Source organism: Oncorhynchus mykiss, chromosome 7, assembly GCF_057628025.1.
Source record: "Oncorhynchus mykiss isolate SJ-2025 chromosome 7, ASM5762802v1, whole genome shotgun sequence".
In the NCBI taxonomy this organism is placed as follows: domain Eukaryota; kingdom Metazoa; phylum Chordata; class Actinopteri; order Salmoniformes; family Salmonidae; genus Oncorhynchus; species Oncorhynchus mykiss.
In genome coordinates this window covers 57,456,673-57,484,215 of record NC_143028.1, presented here as the reverse complement: position 1 = coordinate 57,484,215, position 27,543 = coordinate 57,456,673, and the positions used below count along the sequence as shown (strand labels likewise).

The window sequence follows — 27,543 nt, the reverse complement described above, 5'->3', positions numbered from 1 at the left end:
CCAATCACAGCCATTGTAACTATTTTAAAGTCACCATTGACCTTATTGTGAAATAATCTCCGGCAACTTAGTTAGAAAGGATGCAGGTATCCTTGTAGTGACTGAGTGTATTGATACACCATCCAAAGTGTTATCAATAACTTCACAATGCTCAAAGGGATTTTCAATGTTTTTTTTATAATCTACCAATAGGTGCCCTTCTTTGCGAGTCATTTGGAAAACCTCCCTTGTCTTTGTGTTTGAATCTGTGTTTGAAAATAACTGCTCAACAGAGGGACCTTACAGATAATTAATTATATGTGTGGGGTACAGAGATGAGGTAGTCATTAAAAAATCATGTTAAACACTTATTGTACAGAGTGAGTCCATGCAATTTATTATATGACTTGTTAAGCACATTTTTACTCCTGAACTTATTTAGGCTTGCCATAACAAAGGGGTTGAGTACTTATGGACTCAAGACATTTCAGCTTTTAATTTTCAATTAATTTCAAAAATTCCACTGACATTATGGGGTATTTTTCATATCTCAATTGGATCAATTTTCAACTCAGGCTGTAACACAATACTTTCTGAAGGCACTGTTCTCAGCACTATTCTCTCACTCCTTGCATGTTGCCTTACATGCGCGCTGCTGATGGGACAGAGAAGCCTTGGGTTACTGTTGATTGCGAAGATGGAGGCCTTTTTCATTGAAATAAAACAAAAGTTAGAGAGTATGCCTATAGTGAAAAGCCTACAAGGGGAAAGTCCTCCGTATGGACAAGTTTTCATGTTGTAGTGGATAAAAATGAGAATAATGTTGGTGTGTCCAAATGCAGGCTACTGTGCAATTCACTATGCAGGTAGGATGCAATTTTTTAAACTTTTTTAATTACATTTTTATTATTGTAGGCCTATTTACTATCTAAACCAGTTCTTTAAATATACAAAACATGTTTTGTTTCATTCAAATTAAGTTTGAATGAAACAAAATTGTGTGCTCTATATTTAGTTTAAGACGGTTATTAATAGGCCTGTTGTAAAATAGATATCATTAGGCACTAGCCTTTCTTGGTAATTGCTGTAATATAAACGGTTCAACATTTTTTAGAAGGTTTAAACCAGTTTGCAAGTGTTTTGCTTCATTCTGTTGAGCCATTTTCTTTGACCAAATTAAGTTCCAACTGTAATGTTTGCCGCAATATAATATCCTGCTCGTATTTTCCCTGTAAACAATTGCTTGACTTACTATTTATTTTACCCTAATAAAGTTTAGAAACTTTTGTTAAGGTTTGGTGTGGCTATTAGCCTGTTATACTGCAGACCTATGATATTAAGGCAGTGTGTACTGGCGCTCCAACTGACTTCGACAGTTGATCTTGAGGTGATGAATGTTTTAGGTCTACCAGTGTTACTCCTATAATCTAACAACATAATGTTTATCTTTATAGAACATTTACGAATTAGTGTCTTTCTGTACACCTATATCTGTATAGCAGAAGCCTATCTGACAAGGATAAAGAAAAGCATGTCGGTGTCGTAGCATGCCACCGGCATATTTATCTCTATATCATACAGCTGAACTGTGAGGTGGACAATTATTGTTTTAGGAAAGTAAAAACGAATAAGGCAATATAGATTGTATATGCTACACATCGAAACACAAGGAATTGTATTTTGGCAATTTGTTATAGGCTGATTTTAAGGACATGTAAATGTGGTTCACTTGGCCCTTGTTTATTTATGGTGCTGGCTGAGAGAGTGGACACCCTGGGATATGCACGCAATGCATATCGATGACCGGTCAATTTCTCAAAAGTCCAATAAATGAAAATCTTCCGTCGCTTGTCGAGCGCCGCATTTTCCTAACGGAAACCCTGACACACACACGCCAATGCTGATAACATCACACACCTTTCGTTATATTCTGGGTTGAGGTCTCTCTTCTTGATGCTTGTCTTCCTCTTGGTGGCCTTGTTTTTGTCGGGCAGCAGCATGAGGGAGACGTAGGTGTCTAGACCGTCTTTACTGGGCGACTCCAGATCCCTATACACAAACACATAACATGTGATCCATGGCCTTAAAAAGTATTGTCAATTGGTAAGGTAAGAGAAAGAGGTACACTATGAGGATATTTTTGAAAATGTATGATAGGGATATCATTACAGGAAGGGACCCCATCTTTAGTAATGAGTTTAAAGCTATGCTATATGTAAGGGGCAGTAGTTTTTGCTGACCATCATATCACCTAACCAACTCTGGGCTCTTGCTATATGACATGGTGGAGATATGAATGATGCAAACCTGCAGGCGTGGACTGTGATGGTCAGTTTCTTCTTCTTTGAGGCATAGGAGAGAGACAGCTTCACCTGCCCACAGTTTCCTGCAGCACATGGAAGAATTCCATGACCTATCAGGTCCACCATTTTAGATTCCAGAATCTGTTGAAAGATACATTTCGTAAGTAGTCATTTCAACAAAAACAATTGAGGATATAGAAGTGTGTGTCTGTGTGTAACCTTGAGTTCAGCCCTCAGTAGAATCTGACTGTCAGGTGAGGCTCCATCCAAACTCAGCCACTGATCCAGGACCAGATCTGGTTGTGACAGCAGCTCTCTGACTGGTACCACCAGAGAGCCCATCGCCTGATCCCAAGCACTAGAGAGCTGCATGTAGAGAGATGTGTCATTGACAATAGACATACTTTAGTTTCTCAATCTGTAATATGCTGCAGTGTTAATTTTGGCAGATATGATATGCTCACATTGTAGTCATTTCATCCTTTGTTAGTTTCAGTTATCAGTCAACTAAAACTGGAAAATGTTTGTCTCGTTTTAGACACAGCTATTTTAGTCACAATAGTCAGTGCATTTTTTTCCTATTACATAATGAATATTTAGCCTACCACTAACTTCCATCATGTGCACATTCAGATAGCCTTGTACAACTAGGCCTACTATCCCCATGTTTTAAGAAATGTTAGCAAATTTATTGAAAATGAAATACATAAGTATTCACACGCCTTTGCAATGACACTCCAAATTGAGCTCAGTTCAAATCAAATCAAATTTTATTTGTCACATACACATGGTTAGCAGATGTTAATGCGAGTGTAGCGAAATGCTTGTGCTTCTAGTTCCGACAATGCAGTAATAACCAACAAGTAATCTAGCTAACAATTCCAAAACTATTACCTTATAGACACAAGTGTAAGGGGATAAAGAATATGTACATAAAGATATATGAATGAGTGATGGTACAGAGCGGCATAGGCAAGATACAGTAGATGGTATTGAGTGCAGTATATACAGTGCCTTGCGAAGAATCAACAACAAGTGGGACACGATCATGAAGTGGAACGACATTTATTGGATATTTCAAACTTTTTTAACAAATCAAAAACTGAAAAATTGGGCGTGCAAAATTATTCAGCCCCTTTACTTTCAGTGCAGCAAACTCTCTCCAGAAGTTCAGTGAGGATCTCTGAATGATCCAATGTTGACCTAAATGACTAATGATGATAAATACAATCCACCTGTGTGTAATCAAGTCTCCGTATAATTGCACCTGCACTGTGATAGTCTCAGAGGTCCGTTAAAAGCGCAGAGAGCATCATGAAGAACAAGGAACACACCAGGCAGGTCCGAGATACTGTTGTGAAGAAGTTTAAAGCCGGATTTGGATACAAAAAGATTTCCCAAGCTTTAAACATCCCAAGGAGCACTGTGCAAGCGATAATATTGAAATGGAAGGAGTATCAGACCACTGCAAATCTACCAAGACCTGTCCGTCCCTCTAAACTTTCAGCTCATACAAGGAGAAGACTGATCAGAGATGCAGCCAAGAGGCCCATGATCACTCTGGATGAACTGCAGAGATCTACAGCTGAGGTGGGAGACTCTGTCCATAGGACAACAATCAGTCGTATATTGCACAAATCTGGCCTTTATGGAAGAGTGGCAAGAAGAAAGCCATTTCTTAAAGATATCCATAAAAAGTGTTGTTTAAAGTTTGCCACAAGCCACCTGGGAGACACACCAAACATGTGGAAGAAGGTGCTCTGGTCAGATGAAACCAAAATTGAACTTTTTTGGCAACAATGCAAAACGTTATGTTTGGCGTAAAAGCAACACAGCTGAACACACCATCCCCACTGTCAAACATGGTGGTGGCAGCATCATGGTTTGGGCCTGCTTTTCTTCAGCAGGGACAGGGAAGATGGTTAAAATTGATGGGAAGATGGATGGAGCCAAATACAGGACCATTCTGGAAGAAAACCTGATGGAGTCTGCAAAAGACCTGAGACTGGGACGGAGATTTGTCTTCCAACAAGACAATGATCCAAAACATAAAGCAAAATCTACAATGGAATGGTTCAAAAATAAACATATCCAGGTGTTAGAATGGCCAAGTCAAAGTCCAGACCTGAATCCAATCGAGAATCTGTGGAAAGAACTGAAAACTGCTGTTCACAAATGCTCTCTATCCAACCTCACTGAGCTCGAGCTGTTTTGCAAGGAGGAATGGGAAAAAATGTCAGTCTCTCGATGTGCAAAACTGATAGAGACATACCCCAAGCGACTTACAGCTGTAATCGCAGCAAAAGGTGGCGCTACAAAGTATTAACTTAAGGGGGCTGAATAATTTTGCACGCCCAATTTTTCAGTTTTTGATTTGTTAAAAAAGTTTTAAATATCCAATAAATGTCGTTCCACTTCATGATTGTGTCCCACTTGTTGTTGATTCTTCACGTTTGAAGCCTGAAATGTGGCAAAAGGTCGCAAAGTTCAAGGGGGCCGAATACTTTCGCAAGGCACTGTACATATGAGATGAGTATGTAAACAAAGTGGCATAGTTAAAGTGGCTAGTGATACATGTATTACATAAAGATGCAGTAGATGATATAGAGTACAGTATATACATATGAGATGAATAATGTAGGGTATGTAAACATATTAGGTAGCATTGTTTAAAGTGGCTAGTGATATATTTTACATTTCCCATCAATTCCCATTATTAAAGTGGCTGGAGTTGAGTCAGTGTGTTGGCAGCAGCCACTCAATGTTAGTGGTGGCTGTTAAACAGTCTGATGGCCTTGAGATAGAAGCTGTTTTTCAGTCTCTCGGTCCCAGCTTTGATGCACCTGTACTGACCTCGCCTTCTGGATGATAGCGGGATGAACAGGCAGTGGCTCGGGTGGTTGTTGTCCTTGATGATCTTTATGGCCTTCCTGTGACATCGGGTGGTGTAGGTGTCCTGGAGGGCAGGTAGTTTGCCCCCGGTGATGCGTTGTGCAGACCTCACTACCCTCTGGAGAGCCTTACGGTTGTGGGCGGAGTTGCCGTACCAGGCGGTGATACAGCCCGACAGGATGCTCTCGATTGTGCATCTGTAGAAGTTTGTGAGTGCTTTTGGTGACAAGCCAAATTTCTTCAGCCTCCTGAGGTTGAAGAGGCGCTGCTGCGCCTTCTTCACGATGCTGTCTGTGTGGGTGGACCAATTCAGTTTGTCTGTGATGTGTACGCCGAGGAACTTAAAACTTACTACCCTCTCCACTACTATTCAATCGATGTGGATAGGGGGGTGTTCCCTCTGCTGTTTCCTGAAGTCCACAATCATCTCCTTAGTTTTGTTGACGTTGAGTGTGAGGTTATTTTCCTGACACCACACTCCAGTTGCATCCATCATTGGGTAATGGAAAAAATATGGAACTACCCAGACTCTGCCTATGTCTAGAGCTGGCGGTTTGACCAAACTGAGCAACTGGGCAAGGGAGGTGACCAAGAACCCAATGACCACTCTGAAACTACAGAATTCCATGGCTGAGATGGGAGAACCTGCCAGAAGGACAAGTCTCAACAGCATTTCACCAATCTGAGCTTTATGGGAGTGTGGCCAGAAGGAAACCACTCCTGAGGAAAAGGCACATGACAGACTCTGAGCTATGGCAAAATACTATGTGGTTGAATGAGACACAAATCTGACTCCTAATATTATTTTTCCCATAGGACCGCGCAACTGAAAGATGTCAATTATGCCAATGAAAGGAAACTTGACTTGTAACTAACCAACTATACGGAATAAAACATGGAAAGTGTTGGTCCTATATTTCATGAGCTGAAATAAAAGATCCCAACAGTTTTCCATTCACACAAAAACCTTATTTCTCTCAAATGTGTGTACATCACTGTTAGTGAGCATTTATCCTTTGTCAAGATAATCCATCCACCAGACAGATGTGGCATATCAAGAAGCTGATTCAACAGCACGATCATTACACAGGTGCACCTTGTGCTGGGGACAATAAAAGGCCCCTCTAAAATGTGCAGTTTTGTCACACAACACAATGCCACAGATCTCAAGTTTTGAGGGAGCATGCAATTGTCATGCTGACAGCAGGATTGTCCACCTGAGCTGTTGCCAGAGAATGTAATGTTTACTCTCTCTCTTGCTCTCTCGTGTTGCGGTCCGAATGTCATGTCAAATAAAATGTCAGTCTCACGTGTAATTTTGATCGTCAACAAAAATTAAGAGTAATTTGTAATAGTTTTCCAGGGCATCTCGGCTTGTTATCGTCAAACTCAGCAAAAAAATGAAACGGCCCTTTTTCAGTCTTTCAAAGATAATTCGTAAAAATCCAAATGATTTAACAGATCTTCATTGTAAAGGGTTTAAACACTGTTTCCCATGCTTGTTCAATGAACCATAAACAATTAATGAACATGCACCTGTGGAACGGTTGTTAAGACACTAACAGCTTACAGACGGTAGGCAATTAAGGTCACAGTTATGAAAACTTAGCACACTAAAGAGGCTTTTCTACTGACTCTGAAAAACACAAAAATAAATATGCCCAGGGTCCCTGCTCATCTGTGTGAACGTGCCTTAGGCATGCTGCAAGGACGCATGAGGACTGCAGATGTGGCCAGGGCAATGAATTGCAATGTACGTACTATGAGACGCCTAAGACAGCGCTACAGGGAGACAGGACGGACAGCTGATCGTCCTCGCAGTGGCAGACCACGTGTAACAACACTTGCACAGGATCGGTACATCCGAACATCACACCTGCGGGACAGGTACAGGATGGCAACAACTGCCCGAGTTACACCAGGAACGCACAATCCCTCCATCAGTCCTCACACTGTCCACTATAGGCTGAGAGAGGCTGGACTGAAGGCTTGTAGGCCTGTTGTAAGGCAGGTCCTCACTAGACATCAATGGCAACAACGTCGCCTATGGGCACAAACCCACCGTCGCTGGACCAGACAGGACTGGCAAAAAGTGCTCTTCACTGACAAGTCGTGGTTTTGTCTCACCAGGGGTGATGGTCGGATTCGCGTTTATCATCGAAGGAATGAGCGTTACACCGAGGCCTGTACTCTGGAGCGGGATCGATTTGGAGGTGGAGGGTCCGTCATGGTCTGGGGCAGTGTGTCACAGCATCATCGGACTGAGCTTGTTGTCATTGCAGGCAATCTCAATGCTGTGCGTTACAGAGAAGACATCCTCCTCCCTCATGTGGTACCCTTCCTGCAGGCTCATCCTGACATGACCCTCCATCATGACAAGCCACCAGCCATACTGCTCGTTCTGTGAGTTCCTGCAAGACAGGAATGTCAGTGTTCTACCATGGCCAGCGAAGAGCCCGGATCTCAATCCCATTCAGCACGTCTGGGACCTGTTGGATCGAAGGGTGAGGGCTAGGGCCATTTCCCCCCAAAATGTCCAGAAACTTGCAGGTGCCTTGGTGGAAGAGTGGAGTAATATCTCACAGAAAGAACTGGCAAATCTGGTGCAGTCCATGAGGAGGAGATGCACTGCAGTACTTAATGCAGCTGGTGGCCACACCAGATACTGTCTGTTACTTTTTCATTTCTGTTAGTCACATGTCTGTGGAACTTGTTCAGTTTGTCTCAGTTGTTGAATCTTGTTATGTTCATACAAATATTTACACATGTTAAGTTTCCTTAAAATAAACACAGTTGACAGTGAGAGGACGTTTCTTTTTTTGCTGAGTTTAGTTTTAGTCAGGAAAAATAGGTTGTTTTTCGTCATAGTTATTGTTGACAAAATTAACACTGATGTGCTGACTTGAACAACATTTCCACATGGGTGGACAATAAAGAAATCTTATTGTGTGTTAAATCAGTAATAAAACAGGAGGCAAAGTGCTTGCAATCACAAATAAACAACCTCTCACCTTCACTATGAGCATCTCTTCTTTGGGATCACGAACCAGAAAGTAGAAAGCCTCATCCCACTGGGGGGAGTTGGTGCGATCACACACCTTCAGAGAGATCGAGGAGATAGGGAAAAAGAGATGTTATTTGGTCAATCTAAGACAAATTACAAGCATGATCTTGTAAGATGAGAACCTCACCTTTGTTCTGTAGGTGGTCTCCACCAGAACAAGCTCAGCTCCAGCCTTTGGCTCCTTCCCACTCTTCTTCATCTACAAACACATGTCACTATGGGTAACTCAGTGACATAATATGATACCATCAAATCTTGATCATAAGACAATTAAAGCCGCAATATGTAACTTTTTAGAGATGTGAGTTATATGGTTGTCATTGTCATTGAAAGCAAGTCTAAGAAGCAGTAGATCTGTTCTATGCACTATTTCTATACTTCCCAAACATAAGTTTCAGTCACCAGATTCAGACAACTGAAAATATATTTCACAGCAGTTTAGATGGTTCAATGATTCTCTACACTATACATTGCTTGTTTAGTCACAAACTGAAATTAGTCTAATTCTTTGAATTTTAGTAACCAGGATTTGCCAGAGCGATTTCTGCATATTGCATCAATAACACTGAGGTCATATCTCACCAATGAAATAAACTACACAACACAAGAGAACAAGTGTGCACAGACTTACAACTACCAAAGGAAACAACTACTTGAATCATCGCATCACAAACATCAGACAACAGTAGGCTAAAAAGATCATGACAACATCAGAGGTGAAAGGTGACTCACAGGCAGTGAGTGGGCTCTGTCCATGTAGACGAAGAGCAGAGCAGCAGAGGGAACAGCCTTGTTCTGGTAGGACTGGAGAGACTGTAGCTGCAGCACCTGGAGCATGGGGAGCCAGGAGTTAAAATGACACATCTTTCAACCTAATGCTGTGCTATTTATTTGTTAAGTGGGGTGGGGGTCCCTAATAAATACAAAAGCCTCATATGAGTTATGTAATATGAGTCAACTGCATTCTGGATGCAGGAAGACTTCCTTATGTAAACAGTATGAATATGTCATAGGATGATTGTATGAGAGAGAGTAATAGGGGGAGGCAAGAGAGGGTTAAATCAAACTCAGTGAAAGAAAAGATAACAGGGAAAGCGAGAGACGGGGCGACAGAAGAAACTGAAACAGGAAGAACTGACCTGATCCAGTCTGTCTGGTTGTGATACTGTTGGTACCCACTCCAGTACCAGGTGAAGGCGACCCGACTTCACATCATTCAGAGTGTACCACTGGAACACAGAAATATACCCAATAGGCTGTTAACAAATGAGGCACAATAAAAGAAAGATGGAAAATAAAGCAAAGCTGTGACAACAGTAATGACCTCACATGGAAGTCAGGCTAGAAAGAGAAGTAAATATCTCAATACACTGACTCACCTGGTCTGTGTACTGGGAACTGATGACATCACTCAGCCTCATCATAAACCTGCACACACACACACACACAAAGCAGATGCTTTGGCAACTCTCCAAAAAGGTATTGTATTATTTTGACCATTTATATATTTGATATGTGAAAGTAGAAAAGAAGAACGATGTCCTACATTTCAACCATTTCATCCACCATGACACCAAAGTGCATGAAACTGTAACTCTTTTATTGTGTGCATCCTAAATAGCACCCTATTCCATATTTAGTGCACCAATTTTGACTAGGGACCATAGGATTCTGGTCAAAAGTTGTGCATTATATAGGGAATAAGGTGCCCTTGGGGACATAGTCCTAAACTATCAATAGCAGGTTACTGATTAAGTGGTGTATAGTTGGGCCAGTCACAACACACCTTCCCAGGAAGTCATCTGCATCCATGTCTTTATCATACAGCTCTACCTGGACCTCCTGACCAGCCTGGGGGTTCAGCACCGTCTGGGGAAACACACATATGTCAGGGAAGATCAATAACAACAAAACTACACACACTTCTAGATGTCTCAGATATATTTTTACATGAGAGAAGCCCTCCTAATACAGTAATTGTAAAAAAGATCAAAAGTCTGTCCTAACACGCATTGCTTTTACTTTCTTCAGTACAGCACAATCCCTTTTAACGCTCATCTAAATGGGCACACAGTTCAACAGCCGACAGAGATTAATTGAATAAACTACAAGTCCCTCCATACCTCAAACATCTCGTTCCAGGTGGGGTTGAGGTTCTCCTTGATCACACGACTCTTAAACTTGACCACTCCGATGTTGATCTTGACATAGGGGTCACTCTTGCCCTTCTTCAGGCCCCCCATCAGCTTATCCATGGCAACCAGATCCTGGGCCTCCAGTACATGGATTCTCAGCACCCCCTACAGGACAAACAACAGAACTGCAGTGGCACACTATAACCTTTTTGAAGGCATCCTAGCATTCTCAAAATACAAACAATATAAGGTCTTGAGATATTTATTTTTCAATTTGAACTTTTGTTCTTGGTAGTATAAATCATTTTTATAGTCCCTTCAGTAAAGCACCCACCTCAGTGCCAAAACTTGGGTGAGGGGTAGTGTGAGGAGGGCGTGTTTCAGGGATGACATCAGGCATGACCTCAGCTTCCTCAGGTACAGACACAGAAGGAAGGCTAGACACTGTAGCTCTGGCAATGTCCTCTGTAACAGATCTGAATATTCATAAAGGAACACACACACACACAGCATGTTGATAGCTGCTTCCCACACTGAAGATTATCAATGCAAAGTCAGTGTACATGCAAAGCTCTGTGGATCTGTTGTTGAATGGAGCTCACCCTGCCGTTGGTCCCTGCCAGGGTTGGAGCTCCTCAGTGTCTGCTGTGACTGACAGTTGGGTGATAGGTTCCTCAGTTTCTTCTGGCTCCTCTATCTGTTGGTCAAAAACACATTCCAATGCTTACACCTGCAGTCAATCCTTTTCCCCTGCCATGCAATTCCTATCAAAACCAATTATAACATGTCTTATGAATACATACATTATTGTTTTTTGTTATTTAGCAGATGCTCTTATCCAGAGCGACTTACAAGAGCAATTAGGGTTAAGTGCCTTGCTTAAGGGCACATCAACAAATATTTCACCTGGTCATTTCAGGGGTTCGAACCAGCGACCTATCGGTTACTGACCCAACGCTCTTAATTGCTAGGTTACCTGCCGCTAGGCTAACTGTTAACACAGAAATAAAATCTTGCATAATTTGGTAATCAGCGTGATTAACTACTGGGTCTATATGTGTTAGAAATGGAGTGATCTGGCAGTTTTCTAAGTCCACACCCTTACAAAAGGAAACTGTCAGCCAAGGCACCAGCCCCCTTCCAATTCCATGTGGGTAAACGCATGAAGCACTCGAAGTAAAGCTGTTTAAGCACTGCCTTCGCCAAATCCTGATATGTCCAAATAACCAGTGACAAAAACCCAAAGACTGGAACTACTGCTGCTCGTTATCTCACATATACCATTATGGCTAAACTGATTTTTCAGTCTACATGCAGAATCTGCCCACGAGGGATTACGCATACAGAGACACCCATATACTGTATCCCACCTCAGTATCAAAGCTGGGGTCAGGGGTGGTGTGTGGTGGGAGTGTCTCAGGAGGGCTGGGGTCTTCTTTGGGGACCTCAAAGACCACCTCTGCTTCCTCAGGTTCAGAGATAGAGGGTTGGCTGGAGACTGCAACAGATCTGAAAACACACAGAGAGACATATACTTAAGGGTTTTATCATTTGCATACAATTTGCAATAAATGTATAACTGCAATTGAACTATTTTAATATTGGGAAGGGCCAAAAACTCACTCCTCAGAGGGCACCTCACTGTGTTGCTTCTCCCCAATTGTTGCAGTAACTGGCTGCTCAATGGTAATTTGTTCCTTCTCCTCACTGTAACTCCCACTCATAATAATTTCTGGACCTGAGACAGAGCCTTGTGGTACTCCAACACCCTCAGTCATCTTCGAGTTCAGGATCTGTGAACAAAAACATGGAGAGTGCAGTTAAAGTACATAATGCGGCGCTTTGTATAGGCTGTGCACATTTTGTCCCACACTCCAAAACGTTGATTGTTGGTACATGTTTGTGAATGTGTCTCACCTTAAGCTCAGCCCTCAGTAGAATCTGACTGTCAGGTGAGGCTCCATCCAGACTCAGCCACTGATCCAGGACCAGATCTGGTTCTGACAGCAGCTCTCTGACTGGTACCACCAGAGAACCCATCGCCTGATCCCAAGCACTGGAGAGCTAGAGAAAGATAAATAAAGAGGGAATTACACTGAACATAAACATAAAGGCAACATGTAAAGTGTTGGTTCCATGTTTCAAGAGCTAAAATAAAAGAGCCCCAAAAATGTCCATACGCACAAAAAGCTTACTTTTCTCAAATTTTGTGTACAAATTGGTTTATATCCCTGTTGGGGGGTTTGTGTGGATGTTTAGTGACTCCATCCTGAAGCAGACTGAACTCTCACCTTCACTATGAAAATCTCCTCTCTGGGGTCTCGAACCAGGAAGTAGAAAGCCTCTTCCCATTGGGGGGAGTTGGTACGATCACATACCTTCAGAGAGACAGAGAAGTTGACTTTCACGGCAGATCCAATAACAAGTCATGCATTTCAGCTCTAAGGATACTGCCTCACCTTGGTTCTATATGTTGTCTCTCCCAGAACAAGCTCAGCTCCAGCCTTTGGCTCCTTCCCACTCTTCTTCAACTAGGAGCACACAGAGACCACACGATACAACAGTCAAAATCAAACACTGATTGTGAGCAACTAGACAAAATAAACCATCAACATCTGTGCATAACCCATATCACAGCTGCAAAACTAGACAACAATGCATAGCCAGAGTTCAAATGTTCAAAGTGGCAGTGTGTGAGGTGAAGTGGTGAAAGGTCAGAGGTGACTCACAGGCAGTGAGTGGGCTCTGTCCATGTATACGAAAAGCAGAGCAGCAGAGGGAACAGCCTTGTTCTGGTAGGACTGGAGAGACTGCAGCTGCAGCACCTGGAACATGGGGAGAAAATAGTTAATTTGAAACAACATCTTGCAATAATAATGTTGTGCTCTGTTATGGGCGTCAGGTAGCCTAGCGGTTAAGATCATTGGGCCAGTAACCGAAAGGTCTCTGGTTCAAAGTCACTCTGGATAAATGACTAACATGTAAAATGTTATGCCTCATGGGTTATGGAATGTGAGTCTTTTGCATAAAGAGTTCTAGGAATACGTCATTGTATGATAGGGAGGGAGGAGAGAAATTGTTGAACTAAACGCATAGTGAAAGAAAATGAGATTGAGAAATGAGAGACGAAGAAACTGAAAAAAGGAGGAGTGGAACTAACCTTATTCAGTCTGTCTGGTTGTGATACTGTTGGTACCCACTCCAGTACCAGGTGAAGACGACCTGACTTCACATCATTCAGAGTGTACCACTGGAACACATAAATATACCCAATAGCCTGTTTACACATGTAGCACAATAAAATAAAGGGGGGAAATAAAGCTAAGCTTAGCCTCTCAATCAAAAGCTATATTGAAGCAACATGATGGCCTTGACCTGATATTAGGCCTGCAAGTAATAAAAGGGAGTTTGACCTGACATTAGGCCTGCAAGTAATAAAAGGGAGTTTGACCTGACATTAGGCCTGCAAGTAATAAAAGGGAGTTTGACCTGACATTAGGCCTGCAAGTAATAAAAGGGAGTTTGACCTGACATTAGGCCTGCAAGTAATAAAAGGGAGTTTGACCTGACATTAGGCCTGCAAGTAATAAAAGTAAGGGAACACCCCCCTGAAATGGACAAAAATGAATGGGAAGTCATTGGCACTGGACAAACCATGTACACGGTGTCCAATACCACTCAATTTGGCGTCGTTTCGTTCAAAGTTGATTGCAAATGCCATATGGCAAATGCCAGGTGTAACACTTTAAAAATCCAACAGGTGGCGAGTGCTCTCCACTGTGGTTTTTCATATTGCAAATGTAACACAAGTCAACATCCAAAAGTAAAATTTTGAAAAAGTGCTAAAAAAAATCAAAAACTTATCACCCCATTAAAAAAGTGCTTTCTGGCCTGTTTTTCGAAATTCTTTCATTTTTTTTTGTCAATTACACACTTATAAGAACTGTATCAACATACTTTAGTCATATATCTATATTTTTTTACTTGTGCATAAGGCATATGTTTTGTCCATTTGCAATATGATTTCATAGGAAGTCAAAAGTCAAAAATAGCAAAAAACTTCACACACCCTTAAAAAAAGTGTTTTCAGGACCGTTTTTTGAAATTCTTTTCGATTTTTGTGTCAATTACACACTTATAAGAACTGTATCAACATACTTTAGTCGTATTTTATTAGCATCATTTTAAAAAAAAATGTTTTACTTGTGCATAAGGCATATGTTTTGTCCATTTGCAATATGATTTCATAGGAAGTCAAGTTGAAAATGTTAACTTTTTTTCCAAAAATGATCACCCCCTTAAAAAAGTGCTTTCTGGATCGTTTTTCGAAAATCTTTCAATTTGTTGTCAATGAATCATGTGTAAGAACTGTAGAATATACAGAATATATAGCTCAAACAAAGGTAACTATTACAGGCACTGTCTGTCTCTACGCACCCCAATACGTCCTTCCTTCCAAGCTGCGTGTATGTGTTATTTAGTTTTTCTTTGGAATTGTATGGGAGAAATGACTGATTTACAGTTCATGGGGGTTGCGTAATCACACATATCAAGTTTTGGAAAGATCTGACTTTTTTAACCCTTCGAAACAGGCCTTGTGACACCAATTATGGAACTTCCGGTTGGCACAGGAAGCTATAAGTAAACACATATCCTCATTGGGGTATGCCTTTACAGAATCCTGAGTTTTAAGTGTTTACGTTAAGAACTGACGGATTTACACAGGGTTGAATGCACTATTTATCGCAAACTGCTGGTTGGGTATGGAAAAACACATTTAGGGTGATTTTAACCACTTCCGGTTGCTTCAGGAAGCTTAGAATCGACACAGATAGACCTCATAGTGTCCTGATGGACTGTCATTGAAGACAGGTTCATAAGGCATTCATAACCCACATAGGCTTCAGGTTGACTTTAGAGGAGCAGGCAATGTATTCCTATGGGGAGAGATGTCATTGTAATCTGTGAGATCAAAAAACCCAGTTTTACTGTTAAGGGTTAATGCCACACGGTCAAGGTTAGGCTTTCACGGATCGGGAGGACCTCAGCTTCTCACCCTAACGGTTCTCTCACTGTCACCCAAAAGCAAATGACGTTGAGGGGCAGGCTTCATTTTGGGCCAACTTTTCTCATGGTCGCTGCGCTTAGACCGAGCGAGCTACGGTCAAGCGGGATATCTCGTTGAACTCGGCACGGCCTAGAGAATATGGAAATGCCATTGCAGGCTTTGTGTGTCTTTAAGCACCGCACTTTGTCACTCCATCCTTGCTGTGTGTGTGTGAGAGAGAGAGCTTTTCTTTGACATCTGTTGGGAGAAATGACTGACTTACAGTTCATAGGGGTTGCCTAATCACACATATGACGTTTTAAAAAGATCTGACCTTTTTAACCCTTGGAAACAGCACCTGTGATACCATTTTAAGGCACTTCCGGTTTACACAGGAAGCTGAAAGTGAACACATATCCTCCTTGGGGTAGGCAATTATAGAATTTTGAGTTTTAAGTCTTTATGTTAAGAACTGACTTATTTACGGAGGGTTTAGTGAGTGTGTGTTATTTCAGAAAATCACAGAAATCTCGCAGAGCTCTGAAGCACACTTTGAAAAGATTTGTATGAATACGCTGCAACTGGATCTGTAATTGTTTAAAAAATAAAACACCTATTTTTGAACATCACTAATTTTACATTGTACGATATCTCTTAAATGACGATAGATAAATGGCTGGTTCTTTTTTTATTGACACCGGAGGTTCCTTGACGTTGACGTGAAGCGGAAAAATAATTGCTCTATTTTCATTTTGGACCTTTAATCCCAGAAAAATGGCCATAACTAAAAAACTGTTGAGGCCTAGACGCCATCTTGTTCGGGGCCAACGGCCCATTATGCCAAACCTATGCTCACCAAGTTTCGGCTTCAAAATATTTTCCGTTTAGGAGATAAGGCCACTTCGTGATTCGTGATGTTTTGTACATTTGCAATATGATTGCATTCGCCCTCTTGTGGGATTTACCGGGACAGCGGAAAAATGACCAAAATTTGATTATTTTATAAAACGGAAACCGAATGTCCGAGAGAGTTCGTTTGATGACTTCCCGGAAGATCCCGGCCCGACGCAAATTCCCGGCCCGACGCAAATTTTACAAACGTTTTCAGACGTCTAGTAAGGGACTGTACATTTGCAATGTGGTCGGTCTCACTAACCATATGGCGAATGTCAAAATGTTCCCTTAACCTGTTGATGCCAGGCAGATTTACGCCCCCTTTGGAGAAATTGGGTACCCCTAGTAAACTGAAAAAAAAATATATTAAAAATTGCTAATATATGCATATAATAATTATTATTGGATAGAAAACACTCTAAAGCTTCTAAAACCGTTGGAATTATGTCTGTAAGTATAGCAGAACTCACAGGGCATGCATTCTTCCAAACTAGTTTTTGTGGCCATGAAAGTTGGAGCAACTTTGACGTCATGCCCCCACCCTTCCCGACCACTTATGGATCTGGGGACACTTTCCATCTCTTCCACTAGATGTCCTCTTTCTTTGGAGCGTTCAATCGTTCAAATCGCGCGAGAATTGGCCCTATAGGAGTGGTTGGAGTAAGTGTCGCGATAAAAAAACCTGTGCGTTAGGGCGCGAATTGGTCACAGCCATTCCTTTGTGCCAGCACTCCTGGGAAGAGCAAACGATGCCCGGTTGAATTGAAGTTTGTTTTGCACGTCTAAAACATCATAAAGCTTGCTTCTGCACTTAGTTTGACCTGTTTAGTCGACATATAATGTGTAATTTTGAAGTTTTGATGCGCAACTTATCCGGACCGGAGGACGTTTTGGGTGCATTTCAGCTGATGTTATTAGCAGTAGCTAATACAAAGACGCAAGACTTGAAACCAAACGATGTATTGGGTAAGTATGAACCCTTCCAGAACATTCTGAACGAAGACCATCGAAGGTAAGGGAATATTTATGCTTAAATCTGTGTTTCTGTTGACTCCAACATTACGTGGAAATGTAGCTTGGAACTGAGCGCTGCCTCAGCATATGAAATAGTGTGCGATTTCTGTAACGTTAAAAATAAATCTAACACAGCGGTTGCATAAAGAAGCAGTGTATCTTTCTAACTATATGTAGAACATGTATATTTAGCCAAAGTTTATGATGTCTATTTACGTTATCTTGCCGAGCTACCTAGGTTTCCTGCGGGCATTTTTGAGTAATTTCTGAACATGAGTACACTGTAAATGGACATTTATGGATATATATGGCATATTATTGAAAAAAAAAAAATGTACTGTGTAACATGTCCTATCACTGTCATCTGATGAAGATTTTCAAAAGGTTAGTGAGCGATTTATTTTTTAATCCTGCTTTTATAATTTTATATTTTCTGGGACAAAATGGCTGCCGCTTGTCTTTGTTTCGGTGGTGGTCTAATATAAATGTGTGGTGTGTTTTCGCCGTAAAACATTTTAAAAATCTGACATGCTGGGTAGATGAACAAGGTGTTTATCTTTCAGTTGAGCTATTGGACTTAATAATGTGTGGAGGTTAAATATTTTTAAGAATATTTTTGCGTTCCATGCGCCACCGTTTGAGCTGAACGGGGGGGAGGGTGTTCCTCCAGAGGAACTCCTGGCATCAACAGGTTTTAAGGTATGGGAGTACCCCATGGAAGTCAGGCTAGAAAGAGAAGTAAATATCTCAATACACTGACTCACCTGGTCTGTGTACTGGGAACTGATGACATCACTCAGCCTCATCATAAACCTACAAAAACACACACACACACACACACAAAACAGATGCTTTGGCAACATTTCAAAAAGGAATTGCATTCTTGTGAACATTTTATAGATATATATCTTTGATATGTAAAAGTAGAAAAGTAGAACCATGTCTTATATTTCAAACATTTCAACCACCATGAGACCAAAGTGCATGAAAATGTAAGTCTTATTTTGTGCGCGTCCCAAACATCACCTTATTCCCTATTTAGTGCACTACTTTTGACCAGGGCCCATATAACTCATTTACTGACAATTTTGATACCTTCTGGAAACAAAGCTTGCATTACAAGGAGGATAGGATACACCCAAATAATTTGAAGCACTGGATCCTTTCACAGCATTATAAGGCTGTGTTGAGACAGTGACTTATCAATGACCCAAGCCCAGCTCATTTAATCTCTACCATTGTGTCGCTGAGTTGTCATAATGCTTCAGCAAATGTATATTATCCCAGGGGCGTTGGAAGATACAATGTAAGTAACCTAATTTATGTCCTCTTACTGCCCTGAATGCCTCTGTTGATCCTACAGCTATTGTATGCAGTAATCATATGCCTATGAACTAGAGTAATACTGTACTGTTAGCACTGAGGCTGTGCTAGTAGGAAGACCTCTGTGTGCTGCTCACCCTGCACTAATACAAATAACCCAAGCATGTCTACCTCTGCTAAGCATCCCAGAAAAGTGCTAAAAATAGCCCACGTTAACACATGTAGCTTAAGAAACAAGGTTCATGAAATCAATAATTTGCTAGTAACAAATGACATTCATATTGACAATCTCTGAAACTCATTTAGATAATACCTTTTATGATACAGTGGTAGCAATACATGGTTATAACATCTACAGAAAAGATAGAAATGCCAAAGGTGGAGGTGTGGCTGTTTATATTCAGAACCACATTCATGTAAAGCTTAGAGAGGATCTCATGTTAAATAGTGTTGAAGTAATATGGCTACAGGTTCACCTACCTCACCTAAAGCCCATTCTGGTAGGAGTGCTAACAGTCAGTATCTGGATAACAAGTGTGAAATGCTTGATAATGTATGTGATATCAATAGAGAGGTATATTTTCTGGGTGATTTAAATATTGACTGGCTTTCATCAGGCTGCCCACTCAAGAGAAAGCTTAAAACTGTAACTATTGCTTGCAACCTGGTTCGGGTTATCAACCAACCTACCAGGGTAGTTACAAACAGTACATGAATGAAATCATCAACATGTTTTGATCATATCTTTACTAATGCTGCAGAAATTTGCTTTAAAGCAGCATCCAAATGTAGTGATCACAATATAGTAGGCATATCTAGGAAATCCAAAGTTCCAAAGGCTGGGCCTAATATTGTGTATAAGAGGTCATACAATAAGTTTTGTAGTGATTCCTATGTTGTTGATGTGAAGAATATTTGTTGGTCCGTGGTGTGTAATGATGAGCAACCAGACACTGCATTTGAAACATTTATGAAATTGCTTATTCCAGTTACTAATAAGCACGCACCCATTAAGAACATAACTGTTAAATCCCTCTGGACTGATGAGGAATTAAAAAATGGTATGGTTGAGAGGGATGAGGCAAAATAGATGGCAAATAGGTCTGGCTGTACAACCATACTGCAAATTGAGAATACTGCAAATTGAGAAATCATGTGACTAAACTGAATAAAAAGAAGAAACTACACTATGAAACAAAGATTACATAAACAATGATAGTAAAAAGCTTTGGAGCACCTTAAATGATACTTTGGGCAAAAATGTAAACTCTACTCCATCATTCATTGAATCAGATGGTTCATTCATCACAAAACCCACTGATATTGCCAACTACTTTAATTACTTTTTCATTGGCAAGATAAGCAAACTTAGGTATGACATGCCAGCAACAAATGCTGACACAACACATCCAGGTATATCTGACCAAATTATGAAAGACAAGCATTGTACTTTTGAATTCCATACAGTAAGTGTGGAAGAGGTGAAAAAACTATTATTGTCTATCAACAATGACAAGCCACTGGGGTCTGACAACTTGGATGGAAAATTACTGAGGATAATGTTGCCACTCCTATTTGCCATATCTTCAATTTAAGCCTACTAGAAAGTGTGTGCCCTCAGGCCTGGAGGGAAGCAAAAGTTATTCCCCTACATAAGAATAGTAAAGCCCCCTTAACTGGGGTAAACAGCCGACCAATCAGCCTGTTACCAACCCTTAGTAAACATTTGGAAAAAATGGTGTTTGACCAGATACAATGCTATTTTACAGTAAACAAATTGACAACAAACTTTCAGCACGCTTATAGGGAAGGACATTCAATAAGCACAGCACTTACACAAATGACTGATGATTGACTGAGAGAAATTGATGACAAAAATATTGTGGGGGCTGCCTTGTTAGACTTCAGTGCGACTTTTGACATTATATATTTTTATTTTTATATACATTTTCTATTTAACCTTTAATTTAACTTGGCAAGTCAGTTAAGAACAAATTCTTATTGACAATGATGGCCTACTCTGGCCAAACCCCGATGACGCTGGGCCAATTGTGCGCCGCCCTATAGGACTCCCAATCACGACCGAATGTAATAAAGCCTGGATTCGAACCAGGTACTATAGTGATGCCTCTTGCACTGAGATGCAGTGCCTTAGACCGCTGTGCCACTCAGGAGCCTATAGATCATAGTCTGCTGCTGGAAAAACGTATGTGTTATGGCTTTACACACCCTGCTATATTGTGGATACAGAGTTACCTGTCTAACAGAACAGAGGGTGTTCTTTAATGGAAGTCTCTCCAACATAATCCAGGTAGAATCAGGAATTCCCCAGGGCAGCTGTCTATGCGCCTTACTTTTTTCAACGCCACTGGCTTTGAGTAAAGCCAGTTTGTCCATGTCTGCAGATGACTCAACAGTAATTCACTAAACCTCAATTCAATTTGTAATGAATAAGGTGGAAATTGAGCAAGTTGCGATGACTAAACTGCTTGGAGTAACCCCAGATAGTAAACTGTCATGGTAAAAACAAAACATATTGATTCAACAGTAGCTAAGATGGGGAGAAGTCTGTCTGAATTCTTAACAGCCCTATCAACAAGGCAGGTCCTACGGGCTCTAGTTTTGTCGCACCTGGACTACTGTTCAGTCATGTGGTCAGGTGCCATAAAGAGGGATTTAGGAAAATTGCAATTGGCTCAGAACAGGGCAGCATGGCTGGCCCTTGGATGAACACAGAGAGCTAACATTAATGTCAATCTCTCCTAGCTCAAAGTGGAGGAGAGATTGACTAAATCACTACTTGTATTTGTGAGAGGTATTGACATCAATCAATCAAATGTATTTATAAAGCCCTTTTTACATCATGTCACAAAGTGCTATACAGAAACCCAGCCTAAAACCTCAAACAGCAAGCAATACAGATGTAGAAGTACAGTGGCTAGGAAAAACTCCTTAGAAAGGCAGGAACCTAGGAAGACACCTAGAGAGGAACCAGGCTCTGAGGGGTGGTTGAATGCACCGAGCTGTCTCTGAACTACTGGCACACAGCTTGGACACCCATGCATACCTCACAAGACATTCCACCTGAGGTCTCTTCACAGTCCCCAAGTCCAGAACAGACTATGGGTGGCGCACAGTACTACATAGAGCCATGACTACATGGAATTATATTCCACATCAAGTAACTCATGCCAGCAGTAAAATTAGATTTAAAAAACAGATAAAAATATACCTTACGGAACTGTGGGGACTGTGAAGAAACACAAACAGACACATGCATAAAAACACACAATAACATACGCACTATACACACATGTACACATGGATTTTGTGTTATAGATAAGTTGTAGTAGAGTAGAGGCCTGAGGGCGCACAGTTAATATGTTGTAAAATCTGTTATGAATGTAATGTAAAGTTTTTAAAATGTATGACTGCCTTAATTTTGCTGGACCCCAGGAAGAGGGGGGATTCTTAATAAATACAAAATACAACTCTGGTCAAACGTTGTGCACTATACAGGTAATAGGGTGCCCTTTGGGATGTATTCCTTAACTATCAATAGCAGGTTACTGTTATATAGTTGGGCCAGTCACAACACACCTTCCCAGGAAGTCATCTGCATCCATGTCTTTATCATACAGCTCTACCTGGACCTCCTGACCAGCCTGGGGGTTCAGCACAGTCTGGGGAAACACACATATGTCAGGGAAGATCAATAACAACAAAACTACATATAAATAATACTATTACATGTTATTAAGGCAGAAAGCTAGCAAAGGTCCTCCCAGGTGGCACAGTGGTCTAGGGCACTGCATCGCAGCGCTAGCTGTGCCACCAGAGACTCTGGGTTCGCGCCCAGGCTCTGTCGCAGCCGGCCGCGACCAGGAGGTCGGTGGGGCGACACACAATTGGCCTAGCGTCGTTCGGGTTAGGGAGGGTTTGGCCGGTAGGGATATCCTTGTCTCATCGCGCACCAGCAACTCCTGTGACGGGCCGGGCGCAGTGCGCGCTTACCAAGGTCGCCAGGTGCACAGTGTTTCCTCTGACACATTGGTGCGGCTGGCTTCCGGGTTGGAGGCGCGCTGTGTTAAGAAGTAGTGCGGCTTAGTTGGGTTGTGTTTCGGAGGACGCATGGCTTTCGATCTTCATCTCTCCTGAGCCCGTACGGGAGTTGTAGCGATGAAACAAGATAGTAATTACTAACAATTGGATACCACGAAATTGGGGAGAAAAGGGGGTAAAATTTATTACATTTTTTTATTTTTTATTTAAAGGTAGCAAAGGCACACACTTCTAGATGTCTCAGATATATTCTTACATGAGAGAAGCCCTCCAAATACAGTAATTGTAAAAAAGATCAAAAGTCTGTCCTAACACGCATTGCTTTTACTTTCTTCAGTACAGCACAATCCCTTTTACCGCTCATCTAAATGGGCACACAGTTCAACAGCCGACAGAGATTAATTGAATAAACTACAAGTCCCTCCATACCTCAAACATCTCGTTCCAGGTGGGGTTGAGGTTCTCCTTGATCACACGACTCTTAAACTTGACCACTCCGATGTTGATCTTGACATAGGGGTCACTCTTGCCCTTCTTCAGGCCCCCCATCAGCTTATCCATGGCAACCAGATCCTGGGCCTCCAGTACATGGATTCTCAGCACCCCCTACAGGACAAACAACAGAACTGCAGTGGCACACTATAACCTTTTTGAAGGCATCCTAGCATTCTCAAAATACAAACAATATAAGGTCTTGAGATATTTATTTTTCAATTTGAACTTGGTAGTATAAATCATTTTTATAGTCCCTTCAGTAAAGCACCCACCTCAGTGCCAAAACTTGGGTGAGGGGTAGTGTGAGGAGGGCGTGTTTCAGGGATGACATCAGGCATGACCTCAGCTTCCTCAGGTACAGACACAGAAGGAAGGCTAGACACTGTAGCTCTGGCAATGTCCTCTGTAACAGATCTGAATATTCATAAAGGAACACACAAACACACACACACACACACACACACACACACACACACACACACACACACACACACACACACACACAGCATGTTGATAGCTGCTTCCCACACTGAAGATTATCAATGCAAAGTCAGTGTACATGCAAAGCTCTGTGGATCTGTTGTTGAATGGAGCTCACCCTGCCGTTGGTCCCTGCCAGGTTTGGAGCTCCTCAGTGTCTGCTGTGACTGACAGTTGGGTGATAGGTTCCTCAGTTTCTTCTGGCTCCTCTATCTGTTGGTCAAAAACACATTCCAATGCTTACACCTGCAGTCAATACTTTTCCCCTGCCATGCAATTCCTATCAAAACCAATTATAACATGTCTTATGAATACATCAATTATTGTTTTTTGTTGTTGTTATTTAGCAGATGCTCTTATCCAGAGCGACTTACAGGAGCAATTAGGGTTAAGTGCCTTGCTTAAGGGCACATCAACAAATATTTCACCTAGTCATTTCAGGGGTTCGAACCAGCGACCTATCGGTTACTGACCCAACGCTCTTAACTGCTAGGTTACCTGCCGCTAGGCTAACTGTTAACACAGAAATAAAATCTTGCATAATTTGGTAATCAGCGTGATTAACTACTGGGTCTATATGTGTTAGAAATGGAGTGATCTGGCAGTTTTCTAAGTCCACACCCTTACAAAAGGAAACTGTCAGCCAAGGCACCTCCCCCCCCTTCCAATTCCATGTGGGTAAACGCATGAAGCACACGAAGTAAAGCTGTTTAAGCACTGTCTTCGCCAAATCCTGATATGTCCAAATAACCAGTGACAAAATCCCAAAGACTGGAACTACTGCTGCTCGTTATCTCACATATACCATTATGGCTAAACTGATTTTCCGGTCTACATGCATAATCTGCCCACGAGGGATTACGCATACAGAGACACCCATACACTGTTTCCCACCTCAGTATCAAAGCTGGGGTCAGGGGTGGTGTGTGGTGGGAGTATCTCAGGAGGGCTGGGGTCTTCTTTGGGGACCTCAAAGACCACCTCTGCTTCCTCAGGTTCAGAGATAGAGGGTTGGCTGGAGACTGCAACAGATCTGAAAACACACAGAGAGACATATACTTAAGGGTTTTATCATTTGCATACAATTTGCAATAAATGTATAACTGCAATTGAACTATTTTAATATTGGGAAGGGCCAAAAACTCACTCCTCAGAGGGCACCTCACTGTGTTGCTTCTCCCCAATTGTTGCAGTAACTGGCTGCTCAATGGTAATTTGTTCCTTCTCCTCACTATAACTCCCACTCATAATAATTTCTGGACCTGAGACAGAGCCTTGTGGTACTCCAACACCCTCAGTCATCTTCGAGTTCAGGATCTGTGAACAAAAACATGGAGAGTGCAGTTAAAGTACATAATGCGGCGCTTTGTATAGGCTGTGCACATTTTGTCCCACACTCCAAAACGTTGATTGTTGGTACATGTTTGTGAATGTGTCTCACCTTAAGCTCAGCCCTCAGTAGAATCTGACTGTCAGGTGAGGCTCCATCCAGACTCAGCCACTGATCCAGGACCAGATCTGGTTCTGACAGCAGCTCTCTGATTGGTACAACAAGAGAACCCATCGCCTGATCCCAAGCACTGGAGAGCTAGAGAAAGATAAATAAAGAGTGATTCGAAAGGAAAAGATAAAAAGGTAGATTTGTGTGGATGAATTGCATTTAACAGAGACTGTGCAAGATGTTTACAGTGAGTGACATTATGTTTTAATGATACATTATCCATGTTTAGTGACTCCATCCTGAAGCAGACTGAACTCTCACCTTCACTATGAGAATCTCCTCTCTGGGGTCACGAACCAGGAAGTAGAAAGCCTCTTCCCATTGGGGGGAGTTGGTACGATCACACACCTTCAGAGAGACAGAGAAATTGACTTTCACGGCAGATCCTGTTACGAGTCATGCATTTGAGATCTACATGTACGGTTTCTCACCTTGGTTCTGTAGGTTGTCTCTCCCAGAACAAGCTCAGCTCCAGCATTTGGCTCCTTCCCACTTTTCTTCAACTACAAACACACAGGGATCACACAATACAACAGTCAAAATCAAACACTGACTGAGCAATTCAAAAAGATCGAACATATAAACATTTATGCATAACACATATAACAGCTGCCAAAACTAGACATCAACCTGAAGCCAGAGTTCAAAAGTTCAAAATAGCTCAGTGACAGAGGTGAAAGGTCAGAGGTGACTCACAGGCAGTGAGTGGGCTCTGTCCATGTAGACGAAGAGCAGAGCAGCAGAGGGAACAGCCTTGTTCTGGTAGGACTGGATAGACTGCAGCTGCAACACCTGGAGCATGGAGAGAAAAGAGTTCAATCACTTTGAAATAACATCAAAACAGGTGGTTAAAAGGTTAAAAACGAGTAATAGAATGAGAGAGACATGGGGAGAAAGGGTACTGAGATAGGGAGAGGTGAGGACAGGGCAAAAGTAACACTGGAAAACTACAGAGAGGGGCGCGGAGGTGTGAAAAATATATAAATTGACGAGACAGAACGGAGGGAAGTAGAACTGACCTGATCCAGTCTGTCTGGTTGTGATACTGTTGGTACCCACTCCAGTACCAGGTGAACACGACCTGACTTCACATCATTCAGAATGTACCACTGAAAAAGAGACAAGAAACCACACATCAGACGGTGTACTAAAACTAAAACACACATTATACAGATGAGTGTACCGACTACCGATGTAAGCGAGTACAGACATCATTTAGTACACGAGCAGAGAGAGATGTAAGCATTACCTGGTCGGTATACTGGGAGTGTATGATGTCTCTCATACTGATGTTACACCTGTACACAGGAGGGAAAAATACAGTCAGAAATCAAACACTTTGACAGGGAACAACATGGCTAACAAAAAGTACAGGACCCAACCTGGATGTATACCAAATGGAATCCTATTCTCTACATAGTGCACTAATTAGTGTCAAAATCAGTGCACTTTATTTACGGCATAGGGTTCCATTTGGAACGCAGAGCAGCTCCTCTCACCTGCCCAGGAAGTCATCCTTGTCCATGTCTTTATCATACAGCTCTACCTGGACCTCCTGATCTGACTGTGGGGTCATCACCGTCTGGGGAAACACATCATATTGACGGTAACACTTAGAGAGGAAACTATAAGTAAACCTATAGAGCAGGAGTTATGACAGTCGTTGACAGACAACATGTCATAAATACTTCATATGAATATTCTTAAGTGTAGAAAGTTCACATTTCTACTCCTATTCATCAGAAAGCAATAGATTGCATGAAACATAATTCCACAAAGAACAGTTTCCAGACTTTCCACAGACAAAGCCCCCAGTTAGAAAAAAGAGAGACTACAGCGGATGCAGAGAGCTAACGTTGAATCAGGTGAGAAATGGCAGACATAACAAGGTTGACTCACGTCAGAATACAATGTTGCGTAGACTTATGGCCAGAGCTGGGGTCAATTCTAAAGTTGGTATACTAGGTTACTTAGGAGTTACCTGAAATAAATGTCTGTTTTGTTTAGAGAAGTAAAACAAATATATTCAGAGAAGTTTAAAACTTGTTAGGGTCTTTTTTTTCAGAATTTCTGCCTGACTGACGTGCCCAAAGTAAACTTTGGGCCTGTTACTCAGGCCCAGAAGCCAGGATATGCATATAATTGGTAGCATTGGATCATGCATAAGACTATAAAATAATCCATAAGACTATAACACAATTGCTATGGTAGGAGAAAATCCAAATAAAAAATATTTTTTGAGATCCCAGGCTCTTATAATGGAAAGCTATGGGTCCTATGCAATTCCAGCTCCCAGATTGCAATTTCTATGGCTTCCACTAGATGTCAACAGTCTTTGTTCAAGGTTTCAGGCT

General features: G+C 41.6%; 1 protein-coding gene across 3 annotated transcripts in view; it reads right to left on the bottom strand.

Annotated features, from left to right (window-relative positions):
* The window catches only part of LOC110528191 (uncharacterized), a 67,202-nt gene that overhangs the window by 3,816 nt on the left and 35,843 nt on the right, over positions 1 to 27,543 (bottom strand). For 2 of the 3 annotated variants that reach the window (XM_090241417.1, XM_090241418.1), the window contains 33 exons: positions 26,689 to 26,771; positions 26,439 to 26,487; positions 26,209 to 26,298; positions 25,886 to 25,981; positions 25,621 to 25,692; positions 25,451 to 25,537; positions 25,130 to 25,276; positions 24,836 to 25,005; positions 24,583 to 24,721; positions 23,807 to 23,901; positions 23,481 to 23,622; positions 23,143 to 23,319; positions 22,252 to 22,334; positions 18,093 to 18,141; positions 13,534 to 13,623; positions 13,103 to 13,198; positions 12,833 to 12,904; positions 12,665 to 12,751; positions 12,291 to 12,437; positions 11,997 to 12,166; positions 11,744 to 11,882; positions 10,976 to 11,070; positions 10,708 to 10,849; positions 10,362 to 10,538; positions 10,025 to 10,107; positions 9,618 to 9,666; positions 9,378 to 9,467; positions 8,971 to 9,066; positions 8,366 to 8,437; positions 8,186 to 8,272; positions 2,502 to 2,648; positions 2,287 to 2,423; positions 1,897 to 2,028 (listed from right to left, as the gene is read on the bottom strand). In XM_090241417.1, the coding sequence (XP_090097543.1) occupies positions 1,897 to 2,028; positions 2,287 to 2,423; positions 2,502 to 2,648; positions 8,186 to 8,272; positions 8,366 to 8,437; positions 8,971 to 9,066; positions 9,378 to 9,467; positions 9,618 to 9,666; positions 10,025 to 10,107; positions 10,362 to 10,538; positions 10,708 to 10,849; positions 10,976 to 11,070; positions 11,744 to 11,882; positions 11,997 to 12,166; positions 12,291 to 12,437; positions 12,665 to 12,751; positions 12,833 to 12,904; positions 13,103 to 13,198; positions 13,534 to 13,623; positions 18,093 to 18,141; positions 22,252 to 22,334; positions 23,143 to 23,319; positions 23,481 to 23,622; positions 23,807 to 23,901; positions 24,583 to 24,721; positions 24,836 to 25,005; positions 25,130 to 25,276; positions 25,451 to 25,537; positions 25,621 to 25,692; positions 25,886 to 25,981; positions 26,209 to 26,298; positions 26,439 to 26,487; positions 26,689 to 26,771 (3,587 nt within the window). Of the gene's footprint in view, positions 1 to 1,896; positions 2,029 to 2,286; positions 2,424 to 2,501; positions 2,649 to 8,185; positions 8,273 to 8,365; positions 8,438 to 8,970; positions 9,067 to 9,377; positions 9,468 to 9,617; positions 9,667 to 10,024; positions 10,108 to 10,361; positions 10,539 to 10,707; positions 10,850 to 10,975; positions 11,071 to 11,743; positions 11,883 to 11,996; positions 12,167 to 12,290; positions 12,438 to 12,664; positions 12,752 to 12,832; positions 12,905 to 13,102; positions 13,199 to 13,533; positions 13,624 to 18,092; positions 18,142 to 22,251; positions 22,335 to 22,781; positions 22,806 to 23,142; positions 23,320 to 23,480; positions 23,623 to 23,806; positions 23,902 to 24,582; positions 24,722 to 24,835; positions 25,006 to 25,129; positions 25,277 to 25,450; positions 25,538 to 25,620; positions 25,693 to 25,885; positions 25,982 to 26,208; positions 26,299 to 26,438; positions 26,488 to 26,688; positions 26,772 to 27,543 lie in introns of those variants that run through there. The other variant, XM_090241419.1, reaches the window with a different exon arrangement.